Source organism: Macrosteles quadrilineatus, unplaced genomic scaffold (assembly GCF_028750875.1).
Source record: "Macrosteles quadrilineatus isolate MER2022 unplaced genomic scaffold, UCM_ALF_1.0 Scaffold_6__1_contigs__length_79288215, whole genome shotgun sequence".
NCBI lineage: Eukaryota > Metazoa > Arthropoda > Insecta > Hemiptera > Cicadellidae > Macrosteles > Macrosteles quadrilineatus.
Window position 1 is genome coordinate 27,966,497 of NW_026542599.1, and position 19,150 is coordinate 27,985,646.

At 34.4% G+C, this 19,150-nt stretch overlaps 2 protein-coding genes across 3 annotated transcripts; one reads left to right on the plus strand and one right to left on the minus strand.

The window, feature by feature from the left end:
• Positions 1–2,025: 2,025 nt before the first annotated feature.
• Positions 2,026–12,103, minus strand: LOC128996890 (uncharacterized). Of its 2 annotated transcripts, none has more exons than XR_008491070.1 (4): positions 11,870–12,103; positions 3,467–3,559; positions 3,093–3,206; positions 2,026–2,442 (listed from the first exon to the last, which is right to left on the minus strand). XR_008491070.1 is itself a non-coding variant. In XM_054422416.1 (4 exons), exons 1-4 carry the CDS (start codon positions 8,797–8,799, stop codon positions 2,290–2,292), a joined length of 369 nt encoding a protein of 122 aa, XP_054278391.1. In that variant the 5' UTR covers positions 8,800–8,842; the 3' UTR covers positions 2,026–2,289. The 2 variants fall into 2 exon arrangements, 1 of the variants encoding a protein (XP_054278391.1); XM_054422416.1 differs by lacking the exon at positions 11,870–12,103 and adding an exon at positions 8,791–8,842.
• A 3,794-nt stretch (positions 12,104–15,897) lies between these two features.
• Positions 15,898–18,325, plus strand: LOC128997314 (uncharacterized). Its single transcript, XM_054422947.1, has 3 exons — positions 15,898–16,123; positions 16,671–16,773; positions 17,982–18,325. The coding sequence occupies exons 1-3, from the start codon at positions 16,035–16,037 to the stop codon at positions 18,282–18,284; spliced, it is 495 nt and encodes a 164-aa protein (XP_054278922.1). The 5' UTR covers positions 15,898–16,034; the 3' UTR covers positions 18,285–18,325.
• The last annotated feature ends 825 nt before the right edge of the window (positions 18,326–19,150 follow it).

Here is a 19,150-nt window from a genome sequence, read left to right on the forward strand (position 1 = left end):
TTGTTTTCAGGTTAGCTCGTTCGCTACGCTAACTCGCCTCCAGGTTGATGTTGGTTCGCTACGCTCACTCACCTTTTGCTTGCAAATTAGCTGTTGTCGTAAATTTTAAAAAGTCATCCCTTTTATTGTTTATAATACTTTGATAAAGGTTTTTATGTTTTAATATTTAACATTGGAGAATTTAAACGTTGTTAAGTGCACAGGTGTGCTGCGATTGGGGTTTAATACATTTGGACTTATTCAAAAGTAAAATAGTTTTCTGTGCTGCACTCTGTAGAAACACTGTGGCACTATTTCAAATCATGACTAATGCTAATACAGAATGTTGTAATTATTCAAACCTACAAAGCAGTTGGTGAAAGTAAACATCTGCTTTTAAATCTATATAACTAATACGCTACATGAAACTTTGTCGGTTGAACTCCTCCGCCATTTCTAAACCGATTTTATCCATTGACGTCTCTTGGAAAGAGCGTGTCGCGTAGATTTGCAAACTGACCTTACATTTTTGAAAAAGTCCCTTGGGCTCTGCCCCAGTTGCTGTTAAAGTTCCCATGTTATCCTTATGAAGAACATAATTGTTTACATTTTTATCAGCTGTATAATTTAATTGCTGTGATTTATTTTAAGTCTTTTAAACTCATTGGAAATTATGATGACTTTTATTTGTTTTTAAATAACTACTTTACTTCTTTGCAATTGCTCGATTTCGAGCAACGTGTTTACTAGTTATATTTATTTGTAAACATTGTAGATCAAAAAGTCTGACATTGGCCCACTTAAAACCCTCTGGGGCAGAGCCCTTTTGACAGATCTGCACCAAACTTCACTCGAACCATCCTTGAAAGATGCTTCATAATGCCTGAAAGTTTCATTACAATCTGTCGAGCGGTTTTGGAGTCCATAACGTATATACATATATATATATATATACACACACACACATACATAGTTCCTCTTTTATAGATATAGATTTCCTTAGTACGTTTAAAAACGTGGTATTTTTTTAAGGGTTTTTATTATTTATAAATAATTTTTTACTTTTTAGTCTTTGATGTGTAAATATGTTAAATCTATTTTATAAGACCTGTTAATACATAACCAACACCTTATTATAGGACCTTATTATTGGAGCAGAACCTATACCTCTTAACCTCTGCTCTTTGACCTGTCAAATTTAAGTATTTACAGCTGACTTCAATAAATTAATATATTTGACTATTTACATTCTTCCAAAATGTAAACATAGAAACTTTGGAAGCTCATGGGGCATATCCCAAAGGAAATATGAAAATAAAATGATATAATATTGCATTGTCATCCATTTGTGGGCTAAGTTTCAGGTCTCTAGCTCATGGGGAAATCAAGTGAAAAATTTGTACCGGACAAGAAAGTGAGCTAACAAAAACAAGCCCATGGGGCGTAGCCATATTCAATGGCGTAGCCCAAGAGAAATATGAAAATAAAATGATTTAATAATGCATTGTCATCCATTTGTGAGCTATGTTTCACGTTTCAAGTCTCTAGTTCATCTGAAAGTTAGTTTAAAATCGATTGCAAAATTTGTACCAGACAAGAAAGAGAGCTAATAAAAACGTTTTATAATACTTTATACTTCTGTATGATTATATACTGGTAAAGATAGTTAGTATTTATTTTAATATCTTTCATTCACGTTTGCAAGAATTTTTTCATTAACAATTCCTTAAATCAAGTTAAGCTTAATTGGAAGTAAAATTGTTTTAGGTGTTTACGATTGTAAAGTTGAGATGAGGCAATTTGAGTTTAGCCATTAGCTACTGGCACGTAACCTATTACAGTCGATCCAATTAAAACTTCTAGCCACCTTCTTTACCCAAAACTGTTTCAGAAATTAAACACATTATCCAAGTAAACTGGACTTATTTTGGCAAACAATGTGTAATGAGTGGATTGTATCTGTACAAGCCAGTTTTAGTCTGCCATTAAAAAACAATACTTTCTAGTTTGAGATACTTGGTTGATACAAAGTAAACACCCTAAACATATATGCAAATAACATTTATTTTAAAGGCTTCAAACACCAAACTCAGGGGGAGCAAATTCGTACTGTATAGGTATCTTGTTCTTGTAGTCGACTAGAAGGCCTTTTTTAAATCCCAGTATACATTTTTACATTAAATGAAACATAGTCAAAATATACATTCTAACTTTTATTGTTCTTGAGGAACATTGGTTTCACCTAAGGGTAGAACAATTTTTCTGTTAAAAGATGCGCTGGAGTAGTAATTGTGTAGGGAGTGTGCCACTTTATCGTCGGGGATTCCTGTGCTCGTCGCAGGGCAGGCGGGGGTGTCGCTTCACGGGGGGGTTCTCCCGGTAGCCCCGCCTTCCCATGCGGACATAGTTCTCTTGTGCGTTACTTACGGCTCCTGCTTGATGTTGCCCCCCGTTTGCCCACACCTGGTCAAAACATTGTCAGTTTATATATCTACAACACAACAATACACCAATATGTTTATTAATTGTTTTTTCTGTCAAAAACCATCATATTTAAAATACCTATGTTTTGATACATTTTACTAGAAAATGGGGTTACCAGGGGGGGGGGGGGTGTGAGGGCATGGCTTCCCATATTAGGTACAAAATAATTGGGTCTTAAGTTTGAGAAATTGTTTTCTATGTAAGTTTAAATTAATAATAGCAGTAAAAGCCATAAGAATCTTTAGATTTAAAATTGTGCATAAAACCATCATACCTACAAAAAATTATTTTTGTAGCTCTATTGTTCAATTAGATGGTTAAGGTCATCTCCATTTCCACTCCAGCCAGTCGGGGCCATGCCCCACCTAGGAAAACTTAAGTTTAAATTTGCTATGCTTCAAGATTAATGTTTGGAAGCGTTTTACGCTAACATGTTTTAGAGAAGGGTCTTTTACACTGACCCTTGGAAAAAGATTGGTTTGTCAGCCTTGAAAAAATTCCTGCAAGCGCCCTTGGATATTTCACTCTGTTTTACACCTCTTGTATGCATGTGCGCTTTCCGCTTAAAATACATAGACAAAGTGCATCGCTGTCTAGTTAAGTGGTAAGAGAATTTAGATAACTATTACCTCTTTCTGCCCTGTTTTAGATGGTGGTGTAGGGGAATTGCCACTAGGTACACATAGAGGAGCTGGGTAAGCCATACATATAGCCCTACCCTGACATCCAGTCCTGGGGCAGTCCTGGATAGAAAAATGATAGCTGATTAATTGTTTGAATTAGAAATAAATGTTACCCTATTACAGCTAAAACAACTGTTGACAGATTGATATGAAAAAATAATAAAACAAAATAATTTAATACCACATGGTTAAACCTTTATAGTCACATGTTACGGGACTTTTTTTGCTCAATTAGTCCTTAGACTCTTCTCAGGTTAGCTAACTAAACTCTTAGTCCCCTTAAAAACTCTTTTTGCTAATCGTCAGACATTGGCACTCACGTGTTGCAGTCCGTCCCGTTTCACACACTGACAACCGCTGTATATCTGCCCGCCTCTCAGCTCCACACTTGGTGACGGGCGTGGGTACGGAATCTGTATCAAAAACATGATAAGAATGAGTTTTATAAATAAAAGCATATGAGTAGCCATTGCTTACAGTGATCATCGGAAAGTTGCTGGTATGACTTGGATCATCAGGATCGGTTCTGGACTCATATATAATTTAAATTGGGATATCAGTTAATGAGGCTTTCTAATAAAAGTTATTTGTTAGATAGTTACTGCACTGTAATTTTTTGCTGTCAAATTAATTATTTTTTTCAGGGATTTGATTGTTAATGTTAATAGTTTAAATCTTCGTGTTGATACATCTATTTTTACTTCCACTGCATGGAATATCACTACTTTACTTAATCCCGTTGACTCCTCCTGGAGCATAGGGCCTCAACTGTTCCCCTCCACCTCACTCTGTTGGCTGCTTCTCTCTTAATCCCCTCCCAGGTCTTTCCTCTCTCCTTCAATTCTTCCAACAACGTCCTTTTCCATGTTTTCCTTGGTCTACCCACTCTCCTGCTCCCGGCGGGGTTCCATTCTAGTGCCTCTTTCGCCACATCATCATGTCCTTTCCGTAGTGTGTGCCCTACCCATCTCCATCTTCTTCTCCTTATTTCTACATCGATTGGCTCTTGGTTTGTTCGTCGCCATAGTTCTTCGTTTGTTATGGTTTCGGGCCACCTTATCTTCAATATTCTTCTCAGGCACTTGTTTATACAGGTTTGCAGCTTGCTTACTATCCCCTTACTCAGTTTCCAGGTTTCGCAGCCATACAGCAACACACTCTTCACATTTGAGTTGAAGATCCTTAACTTGCTCTTTATTGAAAAACTGTTTGACCTCCAGATCTTATTGAGGATGCTGAAAGCTCCAAGGGCTCTATTTATTCTCCTGCCTACATCGGTTTCAGTTCCCCCATTTCTATCTACAACTGAACCTAAATACAGAAAATCTTCAACTTCCCCTACTTCTTCATTTTCAAGTCTAATTACCCCTTGAGTCTCGTCATTGACCCTCATGTACTTGGTCTTCCTTTTGTTAATCTTTAGACCAATTTTTGACGCCTCTTCATTTAGTTTTTCTGTCTTTTGCTGCAGCTGCTGTCTCGTTGCGGATATCAAGCACACATCGTCTGCAAACTCTAGGTCCTCCAACTGCTCAAAAACTTTCCAAGTAATCCCTGTTCTTCTTTTGGTGCTTTCCCTCATTACATGGTCAATCATGATCAAGAACAAGGTCCCAGACAATGAGCATCCCTGCTTCACTCCACTATTACATTCGAACCCCTCCGAGATAATGCCTTGATGTATGATTTTCATTTCAAAGTCATGATAAAGAACTCTTATCATTCTCACTATCTTCTCGGGTATACCGTATTTCTGCAGAAGTCTCCATAATACACGACGATTTGCACTGTCAAATGCCTTCTCAAAATCTATGAAGAGCAGGTGAACTTTGTTTCTCCATTCAATTGACTGCTCAATAATTATCCTGAGCGTTGCTATATGGTCCGTGCAGCTTCTACTTTCTCTGAATCCGGCCTGATTCTTCCTCAGTACCCTATCAACAGGATCTTTAATTCTTCTTTGTAATACTTTAGCCAGTATTTTGCTAGCAGTGCTGAGTAGAGTTATTCCCCGCCAGTTGCCACATTGTGTAAGGTCGCCCTTTTTCGGCAGTTTGACTAGCAATCCTGTTCTCCAGTCCTCAGGTATCTTCTCCTCATCCCATATTTTTCTTAACAATTTATACATGATTTCATCTGAGATTCGTGGGCTATTTTTGAAAAACTCTGCAGGTACTTCATCTATTCCTCCGGCCTTGTGGTTCTTCATTTCTTTGATGGCTGTCTTTATTTCTTGTTTAGTTATTTCTCCGGTCTCTATCCTCAGCTCATGTAAACGCTCATCCGTCAATTCATCCATGCCTCCATCTTGGTCCCGGTTTAAAACACTTTTAAAGTGTTCTACCCATACCTTCATCTGCTCTTGCTCATCTGTTATCATTTTGCCACTTCTGTCTCTTACGGGTTTATTTCCATTCTGGGATTGTCCAGCTATTCTCCGAGTGCAATTGTACACTGTCTTCATATCATTTTTCCCTGCAGCTTCTTCTGCTCTCCTCATTACATCTTCTTCAAAAATTCTTTTATCTCTTCTCGCACTCCTTTTTACTTGTCTGTTTACCATTCTATACTGCTCTTTTAGTTCCATTTTTCTCTCTTCTCTTTTTTCATTCAATAAGCTTCTCTTCAGTTCCCTTCTTTCATTCACCAAATCCCAAGTTTGCTCTGAGAGCCATTCCTTCTCTTCCTAAGCCCAACTGTTTCTTCAGCTGCCTTTTTGTATGCTTCCTTTGCCTTCTTCCACATTTCATCTAAGTCAGTACATTCTGTGAAACTAGCCTCTTCCAGATTTTGTTCTAGTTCAGCATTGTATCTCAATCTTACATTTTCATCCTTAAACCTAGCAACATTAAACTTCTTCCTTGAAACTTTGTCGATCTGTCTTTTCAAGATTCTCATTTTGAGAGATGCTACCAACAGCATGTGGTCCGATCCTATGTCCGCCCCTCTGTATGCTCTTACATCTCTTAAAGTTCTTCTCCACTTCTTGGAAATTGTAAAATGGTCAATTTGGTTTCGAGTCCTGCCATCTGGGGAATGCCATGTCTCCTTATGAATCCGTTTGTGTGGGAAGATAGTTCCTCCAATGACCAAATTGTTCAAACTGCAAAATTCAGTAAAGAGCTGGCCATTTTCACTTTGTTCCCCGATTCCGTGCTTTCCCATGACACTTTCATTTCCATCGTTACTGCTTCCCACTTTGGCGTTTAGATCACCCAAGATGATTAGTAGATCTCTAGCACTAACATTGTCAACCACTGCTTGTAATCGTTCGTAAAAGGCATTCTTTACTTCTAAGTCAGCTTCATTCGTTGGAGCATACACGTTTACAACAGTTGTGTTTCTAAATTTTGATCTTATTCTCACTCTTATTATTCTTTCGCTTATTGGCTCCCATTCCATTAGGGCACCTTGAAGTTTTTTCGTAAGCATGAAAGCGACTCCGTATTGATGCTCTGCATTTTCTTCTACTTTTCCTGAATAAACAATCGTTTCTCCAGAGGCAAGTCTGACCTTTCCACATCCAGTCCATCTTGTTTCACTCACTCCCAACAAATCTATCTTGTAACGATTCATTTCTGCAGCAAACTGTGCTGCCTTTCCTGGAGCATACAATGTCCTTACATTCCAGCATCCTATTTTTGTCACAGTCTTGGTTTTTAGCAGCAATTCAGTTGAGTTTTGCATCGGCCAGTTAGGCGTCATATTTCCAATAACCTCCTTGCTACTGAGAATAGTCCGAGTAATTAGATCCTGAGGTCCACTGCCAGTCAGGGCATGGTCTCTTTGAACAGCGTTGGTTTCAGTAATAAATTTGTTTTCGAGATTAGTTGGTTATTAGCCATCTGAACCTCTAGTCTGGTGATGGGGCTGCCATCTTGGCCTCAAGACTTGCCGCTTTTCTGTTGGGGTCGCTCCCCTAGCCTTTGAAGCTCCCACTACAATCCGCAAGGCAGCGGTGCTGATTTTTGGTCCGCCCCGGGTATTTGATTTCCCCGGTACCAACCATATCTGGTAGGCTTTCCCCTATCCGCCACCTGGGGAGGCGCCCGCTGGGAGATCAGCAACTCCACACGGGATGGAATATCACGCCACACCTATAAACATAACGCAGAATAGCTCATTTTCCCTCTGGAGCGGGAATGACAATTTCCGCTCCCTAAATCACTAAATCAGCCGATTTCATTGTTGGTGTTTCTATAAACACTAACATCATACATCGTGAAAGAGAGCGGCGAGTTCAGGTACAACCGTACCCACCTCGGCCACCTTAGGACGTAAGGTATGACTGCTTTTAACATCCTTTCAGATGAGAATTCCTCGAACTTGGGCCTATTAAATGAAATATAAAGTCAAAGTTGATTAAAATAATTTAATGGTGGCTTCTGTACGCCCGTGAATTCGCGGGTAGAACCTCTTGTATCCATATAAAATAAAAGCGCCAACACATAAAATTTAAATCAAGAAGTTATTTATTCAATCACATGAAATCCTGCAAAAGAAACTATTTCCTGTTGAGATAATTCATTCGATTTGTAAAAATTGAATTTTGTAATGGGTAGTTTTCAAATACAGCATTGATGGTTTCACAAATTAATTACAGAAATCCCAATCAAGGTCATCTGCTGTTATCTTTGACTTTTAAGTGGGTCAGTGTTAGTTTAATGCAGCTGTCTGCTCTTCAATCTATGGTGACTATAATCATTGAATATTGGATACTGAAGTCAAAAGTATAATGTATGGACAATTATTTAATAAACTAAAATTTATTAATCCATTAAAAAGTATGCATTTATACTTATTTATTTTCCCTATTCACTTATTTTTATATTTATATACTTACATCATACACTTGTACTTGAAGGCTGTTAAGTTAAGAAGTCATTTTTAATTGCTTATCTTTTAACTATTTATTTTAAAGAAATATATATGTTAAGTATTAAATGAAAAGAAATATTTATGGTGAAATATCAAACTTCTGGAATTTGGTCTAGGAGCTGCTTAAAGTGGATTCAATGACATTTTCTACTTAGATAACAGTAACAGGAAACTTATTATTTTCCTTTTATTGCAAACCGGAAATTTACACATTGATCGACATTTAGTAAAAAAAAACTTGTCTCAATGACTATACTACTAAAGTTTTTTATATGCGGATACCTAAACCAATCTTGTTTTAATTCATTTTAAACATTTTACGATTAAATAAAGAAATTCGCAAACTCATTTAAAGAGTTAAACTCCATATATAACAAGTTAGCAAGTCATCATTTTATTGTCTGTAGAGATATGTGAGATTAACAGAACGTAATTCAGAAGCCCTGTTTCCTACTAAAATACATAGTTAACTGTAGTTTTAAGATTACTCAAGGTATTAAAATCGTTAATATTCGTAATACACAAACAGCTATAAAAATAATATTTCTAATATTGTCAATTGTAGGTATATTGTATTATTATGAGTCGAAGAATTGATTTATAGGACTAAACAAATTTAAAATGCCTAACAATATTACTTAGCAAGCTGAAATTCTAAATCAATGCCTTTCAAAATACAAACTCAATGAGCAATAAGTTCATAACATTTTTCAGCATGAATAAAAACCAGCAACAACTTGTTATAACTTAAACTACGGTTTGTTACCCCCGGCATGGACACTGGAGAGCAGAGCAGCAGCAATTCAGTGTGCAAAATACTAACCCATACTGAGGGAATGAAACTCATGTGGTGGGTGGTGGTGGACTGACCTACCCCTACTGTAACACGCCTACCACCTACCTCACACCCTACACCATCACCACACCTTCCATAATACTGTGATACTGACATTGTCATTCCAGTGTACACGATCAGATGTCTGAAACACATCCTCAGAATCCTGGATGGAAAAGCGATCTTCTGAAAATCACATTTGTTAATTGTCTGCCCATTTTTCCAGTTCTAAATTTATTACTCATTGTGGCTGGTTTTTATCTTTTGTTCTCAAAGGTACATCTATTTCTACAAGTGCATATATAATTTCTTTATTTTTAAAGTCTAAATTGATGGTAATTCTGTTATTTATTATTTAATCGTTTCTTTTAATTGTTACATGGTCAGGCTCTTAAGTGGAGGGTTGTTAAATAATCTCAATTTACATGGTAAAGTTTAGGTTTCTGGTTTTGCCTAGAGCTTGCTAAGTTTCTAGAGTGAGTCTCTTTCTTTCCTTGTAAAAAGGATCAATTCCATCTTCTGGATATTCAGCAAATAAGTTAAACTTTGAGGTAAACTTTCAAGGTAAACTTGTCAATTGAGTCTGGATGGTATTTTGAATTGAACACTGATTTGGATTCTTTTAGGACATAGTTTAGTTTAGTGAATTTGCATATAGATTGTTTTATTCTTTTTTTGAGGTTACAATAATGTTAATTACTATGACACATTTTGATTCTGTGTCAGTGGCAGATCCAGAGGGGGGGGGGGGGCGAATTGGGCGACCGCCGCCCCTTGAGTATACATATATATATTTTGTACTGCATGTAATACATAGTAGTGCATACATATTGCCTAAAATAATTTGTCACACTAACTTTGGACAAAGAAATGGTATAATACTGCCATTTTGGAGACTTAGTTTACACCAATTTTTAGGGGGGTACCTCCGAACCCACCAGACCCCCCTTGTGACTGTTCTAGATCCGCCACTGTTCTGTGTTCAATTGGGTTGTTTAAAAATTTCTTTCAAGAACTACTTTTGTAAAATAGATATCTTTACTGGTTGCGTTAATTTATATTATGTACACCTAATGCAATACATACATCCATACCCACGACATCGCTGCCTGGGTCCAAAAGCCATGGTTTTTACCGACTGAGACACCGACTAACCAATTTATTGATCGTGTTTTGGGTTTTATTTATGTTTCTACGCCAGTGGCATTTTTTACGTTTTAAAAGGGAACTGTCAAGTTTTTTCGGTAGATGATCAAGTTACAGGTGGGGGAAAACTGAACATTTTACAACTTTTATAAACGTGACAATAACTTTGTTAATTCTTTTTGTTACAGAGTAGACTTTGTAAAACAAAAGGTTTAATTAAGTTTCTTTGATTAAATAGGCTACAGCTTTTAAAATTGCAGCAATCTCTTTGGTCATATTAAATATCATGACTGAACTCCGGTTTAAGCTAAACTAGGTACCAAAATATTGTTTAAGAGTAACAACAACGATACCACCATAAAATATAATATTAAGTATCATATGTAATAATACCAGATAAAAGGAAACGTTAAATTCAACAACTATATAAACACAATAAAAATATAATAGAAAATAATTTGTTAATGTTGAAACAAGTACAACACATTCATAAAACTTGGAATAATAGTAAACAACAGTTGTAGAAACATTTTGGTGAAAGATGCAAAATGTAAAAAAATGAAAACTAAAACTTGGAAAGGGATTGAGTAGCATATGTTCAACAGGTGGCCTTCACCCCTTCCAATCATATTGCATGTCTCACATTCAGGGGGTGATATGAATATCAAGGCCACCCCCTCACCCCACTGTCAATGGTTGACAATGTGAGGTGCGAACCATTAGATTCCACAGAGTGTGGTACATAGATGCACCTTTCAATTAATAATGATTTTAAACTTGCACAGGGTGAATCACGTAAATCATGTTAATCATAATTTTTGGTGTCACTGTGTCCAAATGCGTTTTATACAGAGTGTCCCGTAAGTGAACAGCCAAACTCTGGAGATCGGTTCTATGGGTCAAAATAAAAAGTGTTACCGGTATTCTTGATTTTCTCTTTATTTTAAACCATAGAACCATTTTCTGGTGTTTGGATGTTTACTTATAGGACACCCTGTATGTGGAAACCATTATTTAGTTTAAAAATAACTCTAAAACTTATAGAGTCAGGGGATGAAGTTTAAATTTAAAAGTTGCTTGGAATTGTCATACCTTTTAAAAACAAATAAAAAACCGTTTAAAAAGAAATAAATATTTTCAAAAAATAATTTTTTGGAACATTTTTTATTTAATGATATTGTATCTAAATTAAATTGTGCAGCGCATAATGAATGCAAAACTTAAATCAGAGTAGGCCTAATGATATCTGCATATTCAAAAGATATAGGGTATTAAATATAGTAGTAAAGTACCACATTTTTTACATAAAGAGCTGCTATTTTTAATTTGATAAAAATGATCAAATTATGATTACACCTACATGTTTGTATTAACAAGAGCTTTAATGTATAATATGACATATGTTTGTATTTGACAATAATGTGAGATTTGAGCTAATGATTCTCTGGTTTTGGCACATTCTGTGTTTAAAAATCATTTAAAATATTTTAAAGTTTTTCCTAGTGATTTGTTTAGTAAGAAAACTTTTCATTTCCTCATTGTGGGACCAACAGATCCCGTCTGTAATCAAAATGTAGTTATCAGTAGGTTAAATATAATTTGATATTAAATAGTTACCTTAAATTCTGTTGTATCTTCTCCGTCGTGTTTCGATAAACTAAAATACCAGAGTTAATAAATTGAAGTTTCTAGTTGTAGGAAGTGAATTCTCACAATATTACTGATTAAAGTCAACAGCTATTTCTCAATTATTTACTTTAATACTTACTCATAGATTTGCAATTACTTGCAAATAAATTCATTCAAATTAGAAACACAATCTTTAGGAATAAATGTATAAGGACTCTACCACTTAGGTACCTACCTTATTTAGCTCTCCTGGTTCTGCCAAAATCGTCACAGCAAAATAAAATGTAAGGTATGGATTTTTATGTTGTTTTAAATAATAATAAATCAATGATAAGTTACCAATATCTACCACAAAATGCACCAGTATATCAAACTTGAATTTTAATTATTTTAAATCGGGTGTTGTTAGTAAAATTGTAGTGTAATTTATTTATTTCATGTTTAGTGTTTTTGCTAGGTGAAGCTTGTGTTATGATTTTAATGACACATTGGAGCTAAGGTGTAACCAGCTGGTTGCAACATATTTATTTATGGTAATTGTTTTTACTCACATTAATAACAGTTTTAATGTCACAGAAGATTAGCTTGGACATCCAATTTGCAGTCCAACAAACTTGAACTTACTCTAAGCAAATGCATAAAAAAATATTATTAATTTTATATCAGATTGATGTAAATTTTACTCTATTTTGATCTTCAATATTACATAAGTTTTATTTGAGTTATGTACGTTTTACTTAAATTTTATCATTATTTTTCTCAAGACAACAATTAATCTATACTATTATATAAAAATCTAATGGTGTCTGTCTGTATGTGTGTTACTAATAGGTGCAAAAACTACTGAACCAACTGGGCTTAAATTTTACAAAAATATAGCTACCATACCAAGGACCATTATAGGACTATTCACATTTCGATACTGACTGTAGGCTTTGCCCCTTTGGCTTTAAACGTTCTGAGGTAAACATTTTAAAAGTAAATATTGATTGGTCTCCATGGCTGCGATGAGAACACTAACAATGTTTGTTTACATTTGCTTTGACATTTAAATGTAAACAAGAAGAACTGCTTAACTGCATTTTTCACAATTTCAGACAGCTGATACAAAGAAATTAATTATAATATTTTTTCCATAACTATGAGGTAGGTGTATTTTAATCAAAGGTTTTCCCATGGATTATTTATTCTAAAACTTTGTCAATGATTATAGGAAAAAGATTCTATAACCGTTGCTGTATCAACTCCGGCTCTGCTTTGGATTTTTTAAAGAGTCTAAGTTATGAAAATAATGTTATTGATAAGTTTTCATGGAAACAGTATGAAATTTACAATGTTTAGATGTTTTGTATGAATTTGGAGGCTACTTTAAATAAATTCTAACTGCTTAACATGTGTTAGATTAACTTAACATAACTTGCACATCACATTGTTTTTATAGGGATATTTAAGTAAATTGAGTATTTGTGTTTTGCTAAACCTATGCTTAAATTAAACTAAAAAATATCATCAATGACTAAATTGTACTTGTTGATTTTTGTTTTCTAAAATCTGTTGTATATGTGTAACTATATTTAATTATCAAATGGTAATACAAAATACTATTATTTTATCTTAACATAGCTTTCAGTTCACATTTACTTTATTTGATACATTTATTATTTGTGTTTTGCCACACCACTGATTAATTTAAACCAAGTAAAATATCATAAAACTAAGCAGTACACAGTGTTCTTTTGTTTCTAAAATCAATGAAATATCTGTTACTATTTTTACTTAATGGTAAGTGTGAAAATGTAAAGGCAATAGACGATGGAACTGATTAAAAGAACTGGTTCGTAGGCCTATATTAAGTTGTTTGTTGATATTTTTGTAGAGTAGAATCAGAGATGCAATGAAACATATACTGTATTTGTTATTACATTTTTTAGTCCTTGATGCTTTGTTAATCATATTAGTTTTGTATGCTGTCTTTAATGCTAAATTATTTGTTTTTTTTTATAGTACTCATAGATATAATTTCTTTAATATTTCAAAAGACTGTATTGATAAGGCACAGCAATATTTCTAAAGTTTATAACAGCTGACTTAGTTTTGCTATTGATTTATTGTGATAAAAGAAATTGAAGATGGAAGGATTTGTGATTTAATATAAAGAGTGATATAAAAAAAATAATTTTCATTTAAATTTAATTATTAGTATTTTTGCAACTTCAAAATTGTAATTTAAAATGTCAATAATAAAATAAAAGATATGTAACTAAGGGAGGTTAAGGTAAATCATGTATGTCAAAGTTTTATTTGAAGGATTGGTCAGTTTTTCTACTACACAAGATTTAAAATTAATCAAAACCAAAATGGTGATATCCACTACTTACCAGATTTAAAAGTCATAACTTAACCGTTTCTAAAGGCCATAAAAGTTGAATTTTGTTTCTAAAAGCGTTGGCGGATGTGTAACTATTATATGCAACAGGTGTAAAGATTAAAATGTTTCTATTTTGTGTCCTCTTCCCGTTGCAATGCACGGGTACAACAGCTAGTTAGCTTATAAGACAACAATATTATGGGAAATTTATGTCAAAATAATGTTCAGTGTGGTCAACATTTGACGTCCACACTGTCTACAGTATATTTCATAAAATTGTGCAAATTGTAGCGAATTTCCCATGGTAAATAATCTATTTTACTTTCTGGCTGATGTAAAAATAATGACAGAAAAATATCATTTAACATTGTTCAATCAACATAAAGTTTATGAAAACAAGATAATGGAATTGTATTGCCATCAAAATGTACTCCAAAAACTTTCTTCTCCATAAAAATAGTAAAAAAATATGCCTAGTGAATAGTCTAAAGTTTGCATAATGGCAGTTCCCAGTTATGAAACTTGACCGATATCTTTTTAACTTGAAGATGCATGCATTGCACTGTTGAAGTATGCAAGGTATTGCGTGTATATATTCGTCACTTTAAGTAGTATGCTGTTTGTCAGTTGGCAGCACTTTCTGTCTTGATGGACAGTTGGTAGCACTTGCAGTTTGATAGACAGACATGCAAAAGTTTCCTTCTCTCCAACACGACACCTTCACCACAGCTGTGATTCTCACGACCTTGATGCAGTCTCGCTATTTTCACAGTTTCCTTATACAGGGAATATTTTGTTTTTATTCAAATAATTCATTAGGAACCATTTAAATTTTTTTTTTTTATTGAAGCATGTTATATTTTGCATGTTTAAGCCCAGATTGATTCAAATGATAATATTTGGGTCGGGTAAAAATCAAAGAATTTTGTTGTGGTTGGACTTTAAATAAATAAATGATCCTGACTAATGAAACAGCTGATCTTAGTCAGTAACAAAGCTACACAGATCATCTCACAACATTATACATTATACACTCATGCTTCGTTCATATTTTTGGGGTAAAAAAGCACATAGGCGTCCCCATCTCAATGATTGATAATTGATTGAAACTTTCTTACTTATTCTGAATTTGAATATGGGAACAGCTGGGTGATAAGTGCTTAGGATTTACAAAAGGTGAATACAATTTCATACTTTGTACTGTATAAAGATTGTTTCTATCTACACATTTATTAGGTTTGAAGTAAAAAATTGTAGGTTTATAAGAACTGTGTATTATTGTATACAGACAGAAAACCAGACATTTTGGATCCATGCTTGATGGTTTTGTATTGTCTTGACCTAAGGAACAAAATATCTCCAGGGCATTTGTAGGGATACATCCGGTTTTAGCCGGTTTAACATTTTTACAACAGCTTTTTGCAATAGATTGAAATTTAGTGCTTTTAGTAATAAATAATACAGGAGAGCAAACAAAGAAAAGAGGTTCTCAAATAAAAAATGTTTGCTTTTTGCTTTTGGTAAAATAACAACAAATACATAAAATTCACGATCTGTATACAAACCGAGCTCTGGGCATATATTTAAAGTCTTCAGATGATCCATAAGGTATATTCATTTCAATTGAAAACATTTTTATTAATTTATGCATAGTAGGATACAAGGATGGTGTCAATGGCATGATTACATAAAATTTAAACACACATATAATAAAAGGAGAAAAACTTAAATAATACAGGCATTGCTAAAAGAAAAAACCAAAATATATAATTAAGTGAATTATATGAGTATAACTTGGAATATTCAGTGTAGTAAAATGACACTGACTTTTTCTCTAATTTTGTATAAAAATTCAAATGTGTATATTTACCAAAATTCTACCATATGGCAAATCATACTGCCAATAACAATGTAACCATGTAAATATTTATTTCAAGATTCAAGATCAATTTTGCAAGTTAAATTTTAAGTATTTATTCATAAAATAATCAAAAATTATAAATTTAATTTGATTATCTTTGCAAAAACAAACATGAAAAAGGCGGGTAAATCAGAACCACAATGCAGGAGGCAAGAGTTTGTCTGTAGGCTACATGATGTTGTAAAAGATCTCGACCGATCGTAAGTTTTTGTATGTGTAATTCAATTTAAATTATTCAACTCGTCCACATAACTAAATTTTACAATTCCAATGGTTTACCTCCTTATATAGTATATACTAACCCTTTGTTGCTGTTTTGGCAACTATTCTTCTGAACCTGAACCATCTTCAGGCCTCAAGGTATCAAGTATAAAATCACTTATCACTGCGACTGAAGGAGTTTAGAGTTCAATAAATAAAACATTTTTTACAAGACAAGACAACTAGAATAGACATATTTACAAAAACAAACACACAAAGGCACAATGACTAAGGCCTGATGAAGGTTCAGATGAACCAAAAGTAGTTGTCAAAACAGCAACAAATGATTACTAGATGCAGGTATTGTAACCCATTTTAAGTATGCAGTAACACGGAGGCTAACCAGCTCTTTGAAAATGAAATTCCAATTAATTGATTTTAGCTTTTAGCATTGCAACAATCCACAGAATAGCAACGTTAGCAAATAAGCGCTTGTGATTTTTGGTAAATTTATTTGCCAGAAATATTTATCAATCTTATTTTCAGATTAAAATCAGACTGTGATCAAGGAGCTGGTCGATTTGCCAGAGAAAATGGCAATCCTTTTGAACCACGGCAAAAGAAAGTTGGAAATAATAATTTGAAAAATGTAAGTTTACTACGAATTAAAAGAGAGCGTGATTACTATAGTCTGTTCACAAAATGTTGGTGGTTTGAGGGGGAAGTTCCGCCACCACTTTTTTGCTTAATGTGTATTGCAGCTGATTGTCGGTTTCAATAATTGTTTGTTAATGTTAAAATATTTACCTCAAAGGTGGAGGAACCTTCCCGCTTAAATTTTGTGAACGGAGTATAGCAGATATCGCTTATAGGAATTGTGTCTTTTTTTAGCTTCCATCTCAAAGAAATATACTGTAGGTACCTAATAGCCATTTCAACAGAAAATTTTATTTTAACAAAATGTCAAGGTACCGTCTACGTAAGTTTATTATTTATTTATTTAGAAAACGATCATCATCATAAAAGTCTTTGATTGCAACTGTACATTTAATTTGTAAAAAAAATTTGAAGATCCTCTTTACCTTTTGCCTTGACAGCAGTTTGGAACCCCATATAAATCATAAAAAATTAAAAATTGACCAATACATTGAGTTAAATTTTAAAAAATATGCCATTTTCCACAAGTCATTTTTAATTATTGTATTAGGCCTAATAGGTATACACAATATCAAAGTCATCATAGAAAATGTATTATTTAAGGAACACGATACAAAGTTATATAGGAAATGTTTTTATAACAAAACACCGCCAAGTTACAATAACAATGATGACTTAGTGTAAGTCAATAGTCACGTATCTCAAGTGAACCTTTTTCCTTATCTAGGGGAACACGAACTTGTCCCATGCATAGCACGACAGGACATCTGCTTCAAACCTCATAGTAGTCATACTAAATATTGATAAATTAGAACATAAAGAAGTGGAGTAGTATCGTACATTACCGTATCATTATACTCATACCGGTAGTATACTGGATTTATGATTTTCAACATAAGGGTATATTTATTTGCCTTGAAGGCATCAGCACATAGCTGTTATCGATTTGAGGGAGGAGTCAAAGGACATTTTTAGAAGATGGCTGCCACTATTAAAATTTACTTTATACAAATGAAGGTGATGTAAATGAGGTTAGGTTAGAAGGTTCGAGGATCTTCTTATATCCAAAACGATTTTTGCTGAGATAATCCAGAATCATTAGCACCGCAATCGACTCAAATCAATATCTAGCGTTCGCGTAGAGATCGTAGTTAGTTTTAATGTACTATACCAGATTTAAACATGTTCAAAAATTTTTAGGGTTCAGAATGCTGTTGTCAACCCGGTTGCTGTCAGGAATCATTGAAGTTCAAAGTATCCAGAATCCCTAACTATCCGGGGACAGAAGGAGCTCGGAATCAGGAAAAGAGCGTAGGCGGTGCTCAAACAAATGTGCAAGAGCCACCAGGTCAATACATCTGGCACCAGCCCGACCACAGTAATGGCTGCTGGCCTGGCCACGACCATACAGCCACAGGTCTGGGCCAGTCCCATCGGGAGGGATTTCATATTCCCAGCGACCCAGAAAAGGGCAAGTGCTGTTTTATAGCCAGGTCAAAATGATCAGAGAGATGGTAAAGGACATAATAAAGTAACTAAAAGTACTATGTTTTCTTTAATTTACATAATAATTGATGAATCTGTGCATGAGCTTTGGTACTCTTTGGTTCCCAACTCTGAAGAGAGTTGTTTTGCCATAGGAACCAAAGGGGTCAGACTCTTCCTCACAAAAGAGGCCTCTAATTAAATTAATTAGTCTTTGGCTATTGGAATCTCCAACATGTTACCCTAAGCCAAAACCAGTTTCAAAGTGAACCCTTTTGTTCCAAAAAACAAAAACATCATCACAAAAGAACATTAAACGAACTTGTCAAGGCATATTTTTTTAAGTTCACAATTTTCAATTATCCAAATATAAGTGTTCAGAAGGGAAGGTTTGTTAAAACCCCAAACTGTATCAACTATGAGTACATGAAACTTCATGATGGATACAATATGAGGCATCAAAGATTTCAGATCCTAACAGCGAAGTGAATACATCTATGACAAACTAGAAACTGTTGGGTGGAAACAACACAATAACAGATAAAGAATACATTTGATTTTCGTCTAGGGGCTTACAGCTTGACACAATGAAGGTTACGGCTACGTGCAACTGCATCAGATAATTTTAAGGCGTGGCAACCAAGAATGGCGAATTAGCAACGGCTGGCATTGATATCAAAGAAGAGGCGGTAACCTTTTCTCTCCAAATCTACTGCTCTGCCTATGGACAACCTAATTGGTGGAAGGTGCGGCTCTCGCTCAAAGTAACATGCTTCGTGGTAAAATATATTCAAGTCCATCCCTGGGTGGCTGCAGTAACATTGTACGGCAAATTTATCTACATATTATTTGGAGGTGACAAAATAATTGGATTATAGCTTCTG